This window comes from Colias eurytheme, chromosome 5 (assembly GCF_061535395.1).
Source record: "Colias eurytheme isolate Ceu_HAF_F1 chromosome 5, ilColEury1 Martin Lab GWU primary, whole genome shotgun sequence".
NCBI classification, from domain to species: Eukaryota; Metazoa; Arthropoda; class Insecta; order Lepidoptera; family Pieridae; genus Colias; species Colias eurytheme.
The window spans coordinates 6,745,052-6,764,006 of record NC_142984.1 but is presented as its reverse complement, the minus strand read 5'-3'; the positions used below and the strand labels follow the sequence as shown (position 1 = coordinate 6,764,006).

The following is an 18,955-nucleotide window of genomic DNA, read 5'->3' as shown; positions in this document are numbered from 1 at the left end:
ATGGTGCCGCAAATGTGTCCTGGTAAGCAAAAACCTCCAGTCCAGTGAATACTAAGAACGAACTTTCACTAATAGCTGTTATTGAGAAAAACGCTCGTGGACCTGACATGAGGTTGATGTAGCCTTGTCCGCTGAAATACCTACTTAGTTCGTAATTTAAAACTAACTTTTCCTTGATGATGTAATTATTAAGCTATAATGATTGTTTGGTCCTTGTTGTTTCTAGTTTTTATAATCATGATACAAACAAAGTTAACTGTAATCACTTATTTGCATTATTGTATTGCATTCATAATTTATAATGTTGTTTTTTTTTTTTCTTATTCGAGCTTTAGGTACCTATATCATTTGTACGTACGCCGTACATTACTTCCAACATTTAAAAAATCCCTTACATTTCATACTTTCACGATTGTTTTAACCGAATTATGACGAAAGAATTCAGAAACTGTAATTACGAACAATAAGAAATGAAAATAACATCTATTATTTTTTATGTTGGTTTATGTAGGTTGGAGTGCCGTGTGCACATCATGCGTCTTGTGTCCGGCAACCTACGATCTGAGAAAAACATGACATCATGTGTGCTGACTTTCGATGGCTTCGAAACTTTAAATTGTATGAAAATGGGCAGCGAATGTATACGGAGCGGAGCCTACCAGTATTTTTAATTCTATAGGACTAACCAACTAGATTTATAACCCATGATTATGGTTACTACAGCTGTCAAAGATTATTCTTGCGACTATTAGTGTTTTATTACAAGAATATTTTAAAACAATATATTGCACATATAATGCGTAAGTATGGAGTGCTAGTCATTTACATTTTGGCGTTTGGCCATTACAAGTCAGAACATGTTCATACGTGTTTATAGCAGCAATAAGAAAATAATATACCTTTCTATTAAATAGCTAATAGTGATGGTGAAAACGGATCAAGCCTAGACATTTACAAGTACAGACGTGGCAAGGAAAAACATGGAGTTTTTATGAATCCTCTCGTTATCGGACGATATTCTGAAGATGCATTTCAAAACATTTTAATTGAAGTCGATGAGCAGAAACGGCAAAGGAGATATGCCATTTTGCAAGAACCTAAATCAGATATGACTAGCAATCGACTACGTTATTTTCTTCTAATTTACTCTAACCCGATTTGGAATATTTTTATTCTATCCGTGCTATTTATATCATACATGTTCGACACGTGTCTCTATACTTTCCATAAACCGACTGAGAGACCCTTTTGGATTGCAATGTTGTTAATTTGCCTTAACTTGATATTTACTCTTGACGTAAGCGTTATTTTCGGGTTGAAGTTTTTTCAACAATGGCGAAAAACTTTAAACTTAGTGGAACCTAGTACTGAAAGAGTCGTATTAGATATAATTTTGGCAATACCTTATCCTTGTGTTTATTTGATACAATCGGATTTTTTAGCTTTAGAGTTTTACGCAATTTCTCCAATAATGGCAACCGTACGTATCTATAGGATTATAGAGTACTCGTATCTAAAATCATCACAGGCCGGTACTAATCAATGGACAACATTCCTAGCTCAATATTTAATCCTATTTTTACTGGCAGTACATACGTGGACATGTGTATGGTTTCTGTTTTCGTATAGATCTTTTGATGTACACAAGATCCGTACATCTTGGGCAAGTGGAGCAGTATACCTTCCAACTGAAACTATTTTGGATTGGCATTTTGTATGCGTTTATTGGTCAGTCATGATTTTAACGACTAATTCCCTAGGAGATCTTTACCCAGTGTCGACATTAGAAAGAATTACAGCTACGTTTGCGATTCTATTGGGTTTCTTTCTAACAACTATTGTTTTTGTTGGATCATTAACATCGCAATTTATTACAATAACTACCAGGCGTGCGAAGTACGTGCGCAAATTGAAAAAAATACAAAATCATCTACGACTAATAAATATGGATGCTGAAACTACAAAACGAGTTATAAGGTATGTTTATACATAATAAAACAATTAAATTGCAAATATTGTTTACTTTAAAACTATTATATTATATCCAATCAAGATAGCTTGCAAACGAATTATTCCAAAATTGTAGGTACTATGAAGATTTGTGGTATCAAAAATCAGGTGTATTCAAGCCAAAACTTCTGAAATTATTACCCGCTCCCTTGCTGATGGAAATTTGTTATGACCTCAATGCTGTGCCCTTGTATAGTTCCCTTATATTTCGGAAACTACCAGAACCTTTCTTGAGGAGACTTTCTTTGGCAATGTCACATCAATTCTACCTACCTGGTGATATTGTCTACAATCACAACCAAAATAAGAGCTTCATGGTAAGATTAAATTAACTTAATACGTCAGACTTTTTAAATTAAATAATTAATATTAACGTATCCTTTAGATTTGCATAACGAATGGAGTTCTGGAATTACTATCGGATGAGGACGATGAAAGCCCCATGATTTCATTTGCTAAGGGAACATGTATTGGAGAAATATCATTAGTTTTCAACATCCCAGGTCAATTTTAAGATTATCTATACTAATATTGTAGAGAGCAAAGATTCGTACCTGTTTTTTATGTAATAATTGAACCCAAAAACGATTTTATAGATTTATAAATTCTTTGACTTTAGAAAATAAACTATATTTTTACTGAATGACAAACTCGATGAAAAAATAGACGAAGCCGATGCAAGCAGCTAGTAGTAGTACATTTTCACAGTTTACGAAGAACGAAATAAAAATTAATTAATAATCTATACACGTGGAAGCGAATAATTATACTTGTGAATTATAAAATTAATATTTTCAAGGAGAATTGACAAAATGTGACCCAACTTCTTAGAGCGATTGTTTAACCATAGACGATTTTGCGTTTTTTACAAGCTGTAAGTGATAAAATAAAAGGCTAACGGAGACATTTCCTTCCTTTTCTTACAGCAAGATGCACCGTTAAGGCAGCGACGTATGTAGAGTGCCAAGTACTTAATCACACTGATTTCATCAGAATCATGATTACATATCCAGATTTGATATTACAAATTCGAAGCGAAATTTGTGAACGAATTAACAGAAGTCATTCTAGGAAACAAAGGCAGTGTTCCAATACTGCTTTAAGTTTAAATGTATACGCTTCGAAAGATTTGAAGAAGAGCAGCATTAAATGTTTGAAAGATAAGTTGAGATACATGCAAGGTAATTTTTTTTGGGAATACTCATCCAAACGCAATCTATGGTTTAGATATAAAAATAAACGGAAATATGTTTGAGTTATACTAATGTGTAAAATTTAATTGGAAAACTTAATATTTAAGTACCTACCTATAAAATAGTTGTATAAGTAGACAATAAAAAATGAGCAACTAAAAATCGGTATCAAATAGAAATAAGATAAAACAGGAATTAATAACAACAAATTACAGATTCAACTATTAGCAATCAATATTAAATATTGATTTAATGTACATGTATTGGGTGTGCTTGGAAAATTACAAACATTACTCATGTTATTGAAACTTTAAACAACGATAGCGTTTATGACTCGACATTTGCAGGTTTTACAGAAATAAATAGTCTCCAAGACGGTGACGAGCTTGACGAGAACTGTTTAGACCTCTATATTCTTTCTGAACATGTGAAAAAACGAACGTCATTATTCACCTGTGTTGGTGCTAAATTTCCTTGGATATTGGAAGCAGACTGTCATCTTGTAAAATATTGGCAATTATACATGCTTTTCATTGTATTCTACATTTGCCTCGTCTACCCATTCTTCATTGGATTTGAAAGAGAATTTCCATCTGGCATGTTTTTTTACACAGAGATATGTATAACGATATCGTTGATGTTAAATGTAATCATGTCAGTCGTGACTGCAGTAAAAACTAAGAAAAAATACATAAAAAACTTTGTTTCGATATTGAATTACCGTATGAATACACTCGGGTTCTACATGGATTTAGTTGCGTTGATACCTTTTGAATTCGTTGTCATGATACATTCGACTGTCGGATATATGGACACTTACAGAAATCATTTATTTTACTTGTGTAAAGGCATCAAACTGTGTCTCGTTTGGAGAATATCAAGTTTCTTCGAAGAGCTGGAGAAAAAAGTGTCGACTAATTCAATTATAGTTAAGGTATTAAACGTCACGTTAAAATCCTTGATATTTACAATTAATAAAGACGCGCCATGTTTATTTTTAGAGTTTATTGCTTCTTCAATTTGCTTATAATATCTCAAATGTTTCATAAGGATAAACAAAAAGTTACTGTAAATATTATTGTTATCACTACGTTTTCAGATTGCAAAATATTGCGTCTACATCAGTTTGTTATGCTATTGGTCGGGGGTAATCTTGTATATGGAATCTTGCTTCGTGAATAGATGCTCGCAACATTCGTGGTTCGCTAGGGCTTTGATTTGGGAAGATCAAAGAAGTGGCGTAACGTCTACCAAGTATGCGTTCTAAAATTTCACGTTGTTCTAGCAATTCAATTTGCGAGATTGGATATTATAAAAACAATTTAATAAAAACTTGATCCAATATTTGCTTTTCTAATGGGATTTTTTTATTGGGGGTAAAAATTCAAAATTTGAGTTTTAAAGCAAACCATTTTTAAATACTTACTCAATTCCTATACCGATATCTATTGTTACATAAACCTTCGTTTTCGCATCGGATATTTTAATGTTTAATATTTATATACAAGCATATCCTAATAATTTAATTTTAAGGCAAATTAAATCAAGACATTTAGAGATATCAGAAATTTAATGATGAAAGTAAATTAAATAATTACTGAATTATATTTTAATAATTTCCATGTTTTGTTTCAGAACCAAATATCATGTTCTGACGTCAATTTATTTTGCAACTACCATCATATTGTCGGTTGGTTATGGAGATTTCACACCGGGAGACGAACACGATATGGGCTTTGTTGCATTTCTAAGTCTCTTTGGAGTATTGTTGACTGGATATTGTGTTTCCGAGTTTTCGGCGGTAGTCACACATTGGTCGAGGTAAAAGACATATTGGCATTAACATTTTTTGTTTTACTTAGCGTTCTGGTAGTGATAGTATTTTCAATAGAACGGAGTAGATGTTCAATTCATTAATCTTATTTCAAATTCTTTCATATTTCCAATCCATAATTTAAGTAGAATTGCACGCCTCATAAGCGAAGCGTTGAGGTGGGTACTACTGTCACTTCGCGCAAAACATCTGATTTTTCAAACTTAAAATGTCTTTATGTATCATACATTACACTTGTAAGATAATACATACACACACATATTAAGAAAAAACACTATTTTTAACGTTCATGATATTCTGTCTGTCTGTTCTGTCTTGGACGTCCGTGTGTCTGTATGTGCGGATCCTTTTTCTTGTTAACACGATAGCGACCGAAATACTTTACTAATCGAGTCTTTTTTTTTCTCTTACGCTTGAGTATGCTCAGGAATAGAACCCTTTCATTTTTCAGGGTCTGATTCGATGTGGTTTAATTGTTATTAAATAAACAAAAATAATAATTAATAAATATTTATTAAAAAAAAATTATGAGGCGTGCACTTTTGGATTTTCCAAATTTTTTTTGTTATATTGGTTTTATGATACGTAGGAACAATACTTTTGCGGATCTTATTTAAATAAATGCTAATTTTTTTTTTTTACAGAACGAAAACAGCGTTTTTAGAAGTGATTATCACAATTGACAGGTTTATGAAGGAAAATAATATGCATCAGGCAATAAAGTCGAGAATAATGGCATTTTATGAACTGCAGTGGCAATATAATTCGGTATAGATTATTTTAAGATCTTTCACATTAAACGTGAGATTAGCTTCCCATAAATTTCAAATTTTATCCAAGCTTTCTAAAAACACTTTTTGAAAACACCTAATTTTTAAATGCTTCCGAAAATGGACAAAATTTTATAAAATTATCTTAATAAACATAATTAGCGGTAGTTTTGCTTAAGAAGTTAACTGAAGTTACTCTAAGAATTAAGTATGTCATATATTTTATCATAGGGTGTGGAGTTAACAGACGAAAGCTGGTTAAAGAACACAGTAGTGCCTTCAGAGTTGAGAAAGAAAGTGCTTCATCAGGCGCGGTTCAAGACGCTAACTTCAATTAGATTCTTTCAAGTCAAAAATAAAGCTTACATTCATACGTTAACAGAAAGTTAGTATTTATGAATGGAAGATATACCTATTGGTATTAGGTCTTTTACACATGAAGCGATCGTTCTTGTATGTTTTCTTAGAAATATTTTTAGGGTTTAAGTAGTTTATAGACTCAGACTGCGTATATTTTATAAATTAATTCTGAATTAACTTTAAACTAAATTGTCTATTAAATTTTGACTGAATTATGTAGTTAACGTAAAGTATGTAGGTACGTCATTTAAATTTTTGCCTGGAATTGTATCTACTTAAAGACATTAAACAATAATACGATCATCCTCAAACCATAATAATTTTAGCATCTATGTAGGTTTAAAGCATAAATCAAAGATTAATGACCAAATCTATCTTCGTTGCGTCGTGCGAAAGTCGTTTACGTTTCCTTTGTTGTAATGGAAATGTTTAGACACTGAGAACTGCATACAAAAAGGGCATTATTTCAAATGTCCAAGATGTGAACGCTCAATGCGTATATCGCCTTGGCTAGGACAGCCAATCATTGGGGTGTAACACGCTTCACACGCTCGACCTATTTGTGTCAATTATGCGCACGCCGCCAGCTAATTACCGACTGGTGTATGATTCAAAAACTAACGTTGAAAGCAAGATGTTTACTGGTACTGATTTTATATTAATTAGAATAACAAAACGAGCTATGACAGCGTTGTCAGTTAGCCCATTCATTTATTTTTGTTGCAATCCGTGTAAGATTCTGGGAAGCAATTTCGAATGTGTCCCTCGCGTAAATTCACGGCAAGGTACATTACATCTATCTTACTTATTGATTTTACTGTAAGATTATTTGGATAATAAACAAACGTATTTGTTGAACTCTCCATATTGCTACTTAGAAACTACTGCAACTGGGAAACATAAGCAGGTACATAATCATTTTCTTGGAATAGGATGGATACCTACCTAGATGGTTATGTATCTTACTACGCTTGCTTTCAATAATGAGGACGAAAACTAAATAAATAAATAAATAAATAAATAAATAAATATTATAGGACATTATTACACAAATCGACCTAGTCCCACAGTAAGCTCAAAGGCTTGTGTTGTGGGTACTAGGCGACGATAAATATAATATTATAAATACATATATAGATAATAACACCCAGACCCAAGAACAAATAATTGAGTTCATCACACAAATATTTGCCCTGACCGGGGATCGAACCCGGGACCGTCGGCTCAGTAGGCAGTTGCTTTACCACTGCGCCAACCGCGTCGTCCGCGGTTGGCGCAGTGGTAAACTAATTATATTTTAAATGCAACATTATCTCAATATCCTTACTTCAATATCCTTAGTAACTATTCATGACTTCCATTCCCCATAAATTGCAATCACGATTTCCTGAAATCAATTTCTTCCATAAAAATACTAAATCGTTGTTCTTTAGGTGCGAGGGACATAATACTGCCGCCGGGTGAAATAGTGTACTACGGAGGTACAGTTACGCGGGAGCTGTATATAATCGAAAGCGGTTACTGTCTCGTCACATCTAAGGAGATGCGAGAAACAAGGAGAGAGCGTGTCATTGGCCCGGGGAACCATCTGGGCCTGCTGGTACTGTTGTACGGCGTTCCCGCTGTTAGCACTGTGATCACTTTAACACATTGCAAAGTAAGCATTGTATAGCTTAAAGCAATTGTAATTGTTTATACTTCACACAGAATTTAAAAGCGATTTAAATATTTTTACTGATTACTAGACGCGGATGTATATGATCAGTATAACTATATCTACACATAAATTATATCTATCACACTTTGAGAAGTTAAAAATTAATGGCAGTTATAAGTATTTTAGCTAAGCTAGCCGATGCATCGGCTGGAAGCATCGCGATGGAAGCAGCAAGTGGAAGTTATATTAATTTTATATTTTTGATGAATGACTATTAAAATAGCTTTAAACATACATAATATTATATTTAAGTTCGAACTATATGGTTGAAATGAAGCTATACTAGGAATCGTATACGAAAGTGGTGTTCAGTAAACACCGAGTGACCTACCAATTTTACAGTTAAGCAATTAACACTGCACGGTTAAAATTTCAGCTTATTAGCATCAGTCACTTCGCGTATACATCAGCGCTAAACTTATTCCCTGACATGAAAGAACATGAAGGTTTATTAACCCCTGAAGAACTTCTAAGTATTGAACAGCAAGCGAAGTCGCAAAATACCGAAGCCTATTTGAAGCATTACAACGTTCTCGTTGGAAAACGGCTAACTAGCAGGATAACTAGTGTCTTACATGATTTTTTTAATGGTGAGTTAATATGTAGTTATTAAAATTTTAATACGAAGATATCTAAGTCTGGCATGATTTTGCTTAGATTTTTTCTGCTCTGCGTCTGTGTGTGTGCTTTTTGGATTGAACCTGTCATTGAATGCTTGTGTAATATTCTATTCTGTAACATTCTTCAAATACTATCTATACTAATATTATAAAGCTGAAGAGTTTGTTTGTCTGTTTGTTTGAACGCGCTAATCTCGGGAACTACTGGTCCGATTTGAAAAATTCTTTCGGTGTTAGATAGCCCATTTATCGAGCAAGGTTATAGGCTATAATTAATCTCGCTATGACCAACAGGGGTGGAGCCACGGGGGTGAAACCGCGCGGAGCAACTAGTTAATTAATATACTTTTAAAATCTGTAAATTATTTCAGATTCGTTTATAAATGTCAAAGAATATTATAGAAAACGAGATGAAAGTTATTGCAAATCCTTTCAACAGTTTGACATTTTGAATAATATATCTCCGTACTTGTTAATGCCGATTGTTATTAAGCCTGATGGTATTTTTCTTAAAGTATGGGCTTTTGTAAGAGTCATAACGGCCTACCTTCTATGTTTACTAATTCCAGTAAGTTTTAGATTTTAATCGTCGTTGTAGTTAAACGTTTGTTATCGAGTAACACCACATTATTGTATCGTAAATATTAATGATCGGTCGCGAAGTAGGAAGAATTTACAAAGAAATAGGTTAGTCTACGTTTTTGGTTCACGGAGCTAGAACAAGTGTCATCGATTTTATAAAAAAAAAAGATTGTAAAAGACTAAAGACTTCTTGGTATATAGAAATCTTCCTATTGTGTAAAACTTTTACAGGTATAGTGGCTAATCGAGAAAAATAATTCCAATTTTCTAGATAGTGGTATCAATGGCCCCAACATGTGGCAACTTCAATATAACAATAGTGGTGCTGGAGACAATTTGTTACATCGATATTTACCTAATGTTACATGTTGCTTACTACGGCTCGAAGAATCAACTAATCTACCACCCTTATTTGACTGCGAAAAATTATTTATGTGTACGTAATATTTTTATATCTCTGATAAAGCTGAATATAGACATTCTTGTCGTAACGTAGATTAGGAAATAAGAATTGAAAAGTAAAGAAAGGGCTTTATCACTCTGGATGCCATTTACTTTCCTATTCGCTACGTCAATAATTCTGTAACGCTGAAAAATTCCGTTATGGTTGTTCCTTTTTTCCCGAATGCTACAGTAAATTCATAAAAAGTTATGAATTTACTGTAGCGATTCAAAACCCAATCACACCGTAAGATAGTCACCGTAATATTTGTTTCAACGTTCACAATTTTTCAGAAATCATTCGTGATTGACATTTTGACTTGCTTTCCATGGTATTTGCTTTGGAAGCTATTTATCCCGAAGCACAATGAAATGCATACTGAAGAAGATCACGCGCTGAATCCTCATCTATACCACTGTATTCTGAGGATGATTAACATTTTGCAAATATATAAACTGTATGTAGTTTTTTGGGCAGAATCGATTGGCGCTTTAAAACGGGTATCTATCTGCTGTTTTTTTTATAATTTACGAAGTGGAAAAAAGACCAATATACATATTTACTTTCTTCATAATCATTTTAGAAAATTTTGAATGTATAGAATATAGATACAAGGAGGAACGAAATTATATTCAGTTTTCCTATCTTTTTTTTCAACTTCATTGATTGCATTTTATCTAAATATATTTTCAGGCATACCTAATGAGCGTGGTTCAGTTCCTTCTATTGACGTTATTCTTTCTGAATCTCTTCGCTTCCATCCTCATAACAATGTCCTGTCGATTTATAGTCGCTTACGATCAAGAAGACTTCATTAGGCGTTTGAATAACCACACAGTTACAGGACCTTTCATGGACACTGTTTTTAACCCTGGAGGAAATATGGTTTGTCAATTAGGTAATTATTATGTCATACGAAACCATCGATGTTCGTTGGAATGCAATCATGCCTACTGATACTTTTTATGTTTAAGTTAATGAGTAGGTATTGAGAGGTGGATTTCTTTTTATGAAATACTACACGACACAAAAATTTTACAACAGGTTGTAATTACCAGCAGTAAAAAATTCAAAACTTTTTATAACATTGGTCACGAAAGTAGGAAATCGATTCGAATGTGGTTGTATTTTGAATTAGAGTACAACAATATTAATCATTTTTTTAAAGTGATCAAAACATTGAATCATTTAAAGGTTCTTGGATAGACAGCGCAAAGATTTTCAAAGACAAATACCTAACGCCGACCAAAGTATACCTCTTGAGTTACTATTGGTCGGCCACAAGTTTCACCGGCGCCGGCTTCGGTGACATCACTGCTCAAGATACCGCCCACATGGTCCTGTCCATTTGCATCAACGTACATGGCGTTTTGTTTTTCGGGTGGGTTGATTTTATTAACTGCCACTTCTTGTATCTCCTTTATTGGACATAGCTTAATACGACGGCTGTCTCCATTAAATGGCATTAATATTCACAAATCTGTTTATATTTATTTTTATTTATTACTCTTTCAGATACGTTTACGCCCGCATAGCCTCTTTAAAAGCAATGGCTGATCAAGTCATAACAAAATTTCAAGAGGATCTCAAGCATTTAGATTTATTTCTTAACAGAGAAAAGGTTCCATTTGTCTTGAAAAAATCGATCATTGACTATTGGAAATATCAATGGAAAAGGACAGGCGGTTGGTCGGTATGTCAAAATGTAATAAGCTTTAATATGCGGCGACATTAACGACCGGTATCATTTCGGCAATTACAACGAAAAAACTTATGTGTAACTCGTTATCCTTATTTAGCATCAAAAAATATTGGGTAAACTGCATGCCAACTTAAATGAAGACGCAGTTTTATACATGTATGAGAAGACGCTGCGTGAAATACCGTTATTTGAAGATGTCGAGTATTCATTCTTCAGAGCTTTCGCAAAGAAACTAAAGGAGCGGTATTTCCAAAAAGGATACATGATAATCAGATCTAATGAGGTCATCAGAAATATGTACATCATTTATCGCGGCAAGGTAACAAACTAAAATACATACTATGTGCAACGGCGGCATAATTATAGTAATGCGTTCTGCTTGACATTTTTATTTTGTATAAACAGGTAGACATAATAACAGACGATAATGAGGTGGAAGCCTGTATGGGTCCTGGTGGTATATTTGGCAATATTCGAGGATTATCAAAATATTTAACCAAGTCAAATATACTAGCGTCAAGAAATTTAGATTTATTATACATCGAAGGACATGAATTTTTTACACTTCTAAAGGTTTAATAAATAATAATTATCTTCTATATAGCTAGAGAGCTAGCGCAAAGCTACCTGTATGTATTTGACCAGACCTGGATTTTTGTGTGTTGATTCCCCTATACCTACTATACATGAGATGAGGAGTCACTAAGCCCAGAGTGGTGGACGGGGCGCGCGCTCAGGTAAGACGGGTGGAAATTTTTGGCGAACTTTGAAACCATTTGACCACGTCTGCCATTTTGATATTTGAAAATAGATTATTATTACTATCTGAAAATAACAATGGCAGACCATTATCACGCGGATAACATTCTGGCAGACACTTATGAAAGTGCTGAAAAAAATACAATTTTGAAAGTATTTGACCAGATCTGCCATTCATATATTTTATTTATTAGGGTCTTAAAAACTTATTTTCGAAACGGCAGACATTTTCATTGCGTACAGACTTCAGCAGACAACAAAAACTAGCTACTACATGGTCAGATCTATGCATGTACTATCTCTGTAGCTATTTTTTTCCATATATATCAATATTATTCTCACTCTAGCCTATAGTATTTTTATTTTATATAGTTACTAGCATTCAAATAGTCTAGGTTTTATACCTGAGAGGGCTCTTTTCGGTTCCCACTCTAACGGTTATGGCCAGATGTTTTCAGTATAGCACAGATTAGATACCTACTAGCAGATACATCACTTCCATGCAAAAGTGAAAATTACTACGCTATAAATAGCCTAAAAAATCTTAATAATAATAATTACGCTTCACAGCAAGAAGAAATGTACTATATGTACCCGCACAAAGTCGATATTGTGTTGCCTACCGTTCGACTCAATGGCTAGGGTTGTACCTTTAATAATTATTACTAAACTAATAAACCGAGTGATGCGAAATAACCATAATTCTTTTAGAGTTTGATAAAATAATCAGGCAGGTATTTTCTTTAATCCTTCTCTGAATTCTCGGTTACTAAATTGTATCGTTGAAATTATTCTTAATCGCGTAAATTTAATAAATAATCATATGGAAAACACTTTTCATTTGTTTTTTTTACTTTCACGCCCAACTACTATACAATAATTACGTTGTTTCGGTATTTTGACGAGAAAACGCAGGAAACATCCGTTGTATCATTTTAGATAGATTGTATATTTTGTATCTGTAGAATTGAAATCAAAGCTATGTATATGTTGCCTCCATTCTTTTCTTATCGGATTGTTGATCCCAATGCGAATGCGTCACTTAAATTTTATAAAAGACAATTAAGAACATCAAAAATAAAGTGATACGTCTATATTTCACAGTGCAATATATTATGTAATTAATAATAATTATATATATTTATGATAAAATAATTACATCAGATTTAATAATCGCAATTGTTTTGAATGTACATATGAATAAATGATTACATCATAATAGTAATAATCACAATTGTTTTATTTCCCATTTGTTGCAACCCTAGCATATTTTCATGTAGCAGCAGAAGTACCTACACTGGCGGCGCGGCGGCATCGTGCGACATCAAAGGTTGCCTTACTAGGTAAGTTTGTAATGATTAATTCTTTAATAATTATTTTTGACTTTACTCATTTCTTTTATTATATAATTTACGTTTTACTTTTACAGAATCCGATTCAATGGATTATGAAGACGAGTCACACAACGCCATACGATAGTGATGATGAATGAACATTTCAATAAACGCATGCGTGTTTTTTTATGTTGTTTTAAGTTGTAATTGTTAATTGTTTCTTAAATAAAGAAATTAACTAAATATTTAAATGATGATTTGCAACACAACTTTATATTTGAGATTCTTTACGAATGTATTTAGTTTTGTATCATCAAATTTATAAATTTTATTCCATAGTTTTCAAAATTAAATGTAAATGACCATAAAAACATTAATAAAGTAAATCATTGATGTAAGGTCAGGGAACGTAATACATATATATACATCTGACCATGTAGAAGATAAGTCTTGTTGACTGCTGAAGTCTGTAAAGTTTTGTTGTCTGCTGAAGTCTGTACGCAATGAAAATGTCTGCCGTTTCGAAAATAAGTTTTTAAGACCCTAATAAATAAAATATATGAATGGCAGATCTGGTCAAATACTTTCAAAATTGTATTTTTTTCAGCACTTTCATAAGTGTCTGCCAGAATGTTATCCGCGTGATAATGGTCTGCCATTGTTATTTTCCGATAGTAATAATAATCTATTTTCAAATATCAAAATGGCAGACGTGGTCAAATGGTTTCAAAGTTCGCCAAAAATTTCCACCCGTCTTACCTGAGCGCGCGCCCCGTCCACCACTCTGGGCTTAGTGACTCCTCATCTCATGTATAGTAGGTATAGGGGAATCAACACACAAAAATCTAGGTCTGGTCAAATACATACAGGTAGCTTTGCGCTAGCTCTCTAGCTAATATTTTCATGATTTATCTATACCTACCCGATCCCGACAACTCAACTACAAACGGATCTATTCTATAAATAAATTAATCGTCATAATTCCCATTTTCATTAGTCTATAACTTTTCAACATTCCTTTTTTAGAGTTATCCTTCAGTATTAAGAAAAGTGAAATATTCCGTCGATTCTGCGCCTAAAGATTACGTTTTGCCAACAATGTTATCGGAGAGAACAAGTTTGGAAGTAAGTTAACCGCCTACATCCATATGAAATACATTAATTGCGCAAGACATATCGCAAATTATTTCTATATTCGTTTCAGCTTGAGTCGTATCCGTTGACGTATGAGGCGGATGAAGATGAGGATGATGAAATAGAACCGAATATATTTTTAGAAGTAAACTACTTACTTATTAATGTTTGTACATATAGTAGGATCAGTTACGTATAATTTGATCTCATATTTTAACAGAGTCCAGATAAAAGTATTGCTGAATCTCATGGTTCAAGATCGATAGCTTCCGGATACAATGCGGATTATATTTCAGCTATTACGTTAATATTTATGCCTCATAGGTAAGTGACGTATTCAGCTCATATTGTATCTGATTTTTCTTTTAACTCCCTTTTGTTATCGTCATCCGTTAGTAAACACACAATGAAATATATTCATGACTAAATTCTCTCTCCTAAGGTGGTTTCGCAGCAGTATAATTCCGGATAGTAAATGGGTTACATTCGTTGGTAAATTGAATTTATTTTATTGGATATTTTTAATACTTCTAATGATGTAACAAATGTAATTAGTTATTACACATTGCCAGTGCAATATCCATTAAGAATTTTATTACAAATTAAATGATTCGCTTCATTACGGAAATAAATTATGAAATAATTTAAACTTTCAGATTATCTTATTCTAACAATGGCGTATGCAGACTTCATGATTTTAGTTTATCAAATGGCGTTTTTATCAAACTCGTACTTTTTCTACATTTGCGTAGTGTTTGATGTAATATTTATTTACAAATCATTCCTTGATGTTCATAGCGGTTATATGAATAGATACGGCGAATATGTTTTGAATCCCAGAAAAGTACGACACATGTAAGTAGCTATGTTTACACTGCCGTTACATTTTATTTAGGTATGTTCGAGTTATTAATACATATATGCTTTTATAATACATAATGTAAACGTTTAATTTTAAGGTATTTTTCCAAGATATATCTCCGTCGACGAGATTTTCTAGCCAACCTGCCTCTATCATATTTGGCATTTGCAATGAACCTTTCTCCGACTATGCAAAATGCTTTATTCTGCTACCTCCGGACCCCACAACTCTTCCGAATAACGTATTTGTTCACGTATCGTCAACATAGAAAAATAAATGTTGGTTCAGCCAATTTATTATTGAAACTTGCGTGAGTGTACCCCTTATTTACAGATAGAAATAAAAATATTGACAAATAAGATCTGCCCACACGGCGATACGAATCGCTTTCGGTTGAGTCACATTACACAAAGGTTTATTAAGCATTAAATACATATAAGGCAATAGTAAATTAAATAAGTATTACAAAAGTACTATAACTAATCGGGCGCAATAGCTTCAGCACTGATTGGTATGAATAAAGTAGGTGTAGCGTTATTATTTAAAGATACCTAAATTATATATCTATCATTAATTTTGAAACATATCTTGATTGAATACAACCGCCGATGATAAGAAAGAAGTTAATACCTTTGCTTAACACAAATCAAATCTTTACAATTTACATATACCTACCTACTACTAGACGATCAACATGACATACACACATACATCTATCGAAGCAATCTTTTCCCAACGCAATTTACATAACATTTTCCTACTAGGACAATCGCTATATGGGCATCGATACTATCTCACATAAACGCGTGTTTGTTTTTCAAATTGTCTTGCCTCACACCTGTCCACTGCACGTCCGCTAACTGGATGTCGAAGCCTGAATTAAATCTACGTGCTAAATATGCAGAGGTAAAACGATTTCGCAAGTTATAGATTTACCTACCATCATTGTCTTTGTAATAATAACGTGGAGATTAAAAAGAAGTTAACTTAGAGGAGATTTCGCCACTTTTTAACATTTGTATTGAAGACTTTATAGCTCATAATATTGCAAGAATCAATTGCAAATCCTACTCAGTAGTTACATGAAGATAGAAGGCGATTTACTAGCGAATTTCACATTGTAAAATAACTTTCATTTTATAAACCAATCCATTTTACGTTTTATTGCAGAAAAACTTTTTCCCCCTCTACGTGGCCTCCCTATGGTACATAATAAATTTGCTTACAATCACTGGCACCGGAGACGTGTCCTCCCAAAATGATTTCGAAGTCATCGAGACCGTCATTATAACTATTGTTATAAAGTTCTGCACAGGTTAAGGTTTTTCAGTTCTACAATTCAATTCAATTGCAACCAAAACATAATATGCAAATAATTCAAAAATCAATTGTACTCTTTGCACTTTGGAATTGAACCTTCCACTTTTTCATTGAAGCTGTAGGCCATCTCTGAGATGGTTCACTTGATTATTATTTATCTGTGTTGTATTGAGTAGGAATGTGATCAGTGTTTATAATGAGATCAAGATATGGAAACACATACCATTACATAGCATCTTCGCTGTTTTAGTTTTCTACAACTTCATTACTGAGAATTTCTTCATATAAGTAATTGTTACGAATGCGGTTATACTATTATGGTACTTTTATTATTCTTGTAGGACTCCTGATATCCGAAATGTCAGCACTTATAACCGCACATTCATCCTCCCGTATCGCTTATGATGAGGGTATAAACGAATTGCGAGATGGTCTCAGAGATACCGATTTGAGTGACCATCAAATGAACAAAATGTGGGACTATGTCCGTGAACTGTGGAGCAGGCAACAAGGGAGGCAGGTAATTAATAAAAACTAATTCATGCACTTTGGGACACACGGAGAAGAGAAGAAATATTTGCAAATACTAAAGCCCAGGATAAAAGAATATTTAGCTGGATGATTAATTGTTCGTCCTCTGAAGAGCCAAAGATGGTAAACGTAACTAATCCGCTACTAATTGTATTCATTAAACAAAATGAAAACAATCACTTACGAAACTTTGCAAAAGTCTAATAACTACTTTTATGGGATATTTCACGTAACTAATGACTAATATTTCTCAGATGCCGAAATTAGTCTCGAAGCTTCCATTCCGCCTACGCTGCCAAGTAATGCAAGCGGTATATGGGAGCCACATTCGAGAGTCTGTCATATTCAGTAAGACTGATGACGATTTCAAACGAATGCTGTGTATGTGGCTGAGGCACTGTGTATTCTTCCCTGGAAACTATATTGTCCAATGTGGAGATGCTGATCAGTGCATTTACTTTATACATAGGGGAGAGGTACTTTATTGAAAAGTATTCATGCAATCTTATTTCTTATCCGATTATGCTTAAATGGTACAGCTAAAATAATGTTATACGTAATACTAACTGGACCCTATGATAAATGCAAGGTTTCCGGGTAAAAAGTAGCCTACGTTCTTATCAAGAGTTCCATAGACACAACAACAGAATTTAAAGTGTTTTTTAAAGAAACAAACATTCATCCTGGTATCACATTATATGCTTATATGATGCGAATACATAAACGGCATAATGTAAGCGTATTCTGAACAAATGGTATTATTTTAAGGTTGAAGTGTTAACTGTACATCCAAATATGACTGAATCCATCTACGATATTCTTGGTCCCGAAGACAGTTTTGGTGTTGCTCAGGTATTATAATTTATATACTAAAATACCTCTAATATTCCCCTTGATTGCGTTTAAGGGCAACTTCGAGCAAGGGAACAAAAAATTTTTACTTTTATAAATAAAAATGGTGATAGATATGATTTCTATTCCTAAGTATCTATGCTAAAAATCAATACAGCTAGTTAAACTAACATAACTAAAAAATACTCTCTTTTCTTAATTTGATCTACTTGAATGTTTTGGTTATTAATTCATAATTAACCATGAGTTTTATATTCCAAACCATCAAAACCATCAATTCAATATTCACTAATTAACTGATACACTTTTTTTCAGGGCTTATTTGTTGGTGTTTCACATCATTTCTCTTTTCGAGCAAGAACTATCGTCGACATTGTCTATTTAAAATTAGACGAATGGAAGTATTTACTAGATTTCTATCCTAAATCTGCAAAATTAGTACAAAGAAAAGTAGAAAATGTATATCTAGCAATTTAATTTTATGTTTAATTTTATTAAAATAATTTTCATTTAAACCTAATTTTACATTTTTTTGTTAAGCATTGACAATGAATGAATGAATGAATGAATGAATGAATGAATGAATGAAAGCTTTATTGTACACACCAATTACAATGACAATCTAGTTTTATAAATATTCTAACTATGATATTATATTGTATTTGCACTTTTATATAACATAGATATACATAATAATATGTTACATGTATTTGAATAAATACACACAAAAAAACACTAAGCTACATACAAATCTAAAATAATCAAAAAATTACATATAAGATCAAAAAACACACTAACTACACTACACACAAAAAACAATAATCAAACAATTTGTACTTTTCTAAATCACATGCAACTTTGATTACTTGGAAGTAAGTAGAAACTGTACATTTAATATTTTTTTTAAAGAATATTTGGTACTTCAATTGAAAT

At 32.9% G+C, this 18,955-nt stretch overlaps 1 protein-coding gene across 1 annotated transcript; it reads left to right on the top strand.

The window, feature by feature from the left end:
* On the top strand, positions 1-18,589 carry LOC149908509 (uncharacterized). Its single transcript, XM_090102209.1, has 32 exons — positions 1-22; positions 915-1,977; positions 2,087-2,327; positions 2,396-2,513; positions 2,937-3,191; positions 3,551-4,137; positions 4,303-4,457; positions 4,839-5,024; positions 5,682-5,805; positions 6,039-6,192; positions 7,601-7,824; positions 8,261-8,474; positions 8,876-9,072; positions 9,358-9,522; positions 9,822-10,028; positions 10,222-10,426; positions 10,723-10,909; positions 11,044-11,221; positions 11,328-11,549; positions 11,636-11,803; positions 14,350-14,448; positions 14,528-14,602; positions 14,678-14,781; positions 14,900-14,949; positions 15,114-15,312; positions 15,417-15,629; positions 16,084-16,225; positions 16,490-16,634; positions 16,981-17,159; positions 17,425-17,646; positions 17,939-18,022; positions 18,338-18,589. Exons 1-32 carry the CDS (start codon positions 1-3, stop codon positions 18,497-18,499), a joined length of 6,546 nt encoding a protein of 2,181 aa, XP_089958335.1. The 3' UTR covers positions 18,500-18,589.
* The last annotated feature ends 366 nt before the right edge of the window (positions 18,590-18,955 follow it).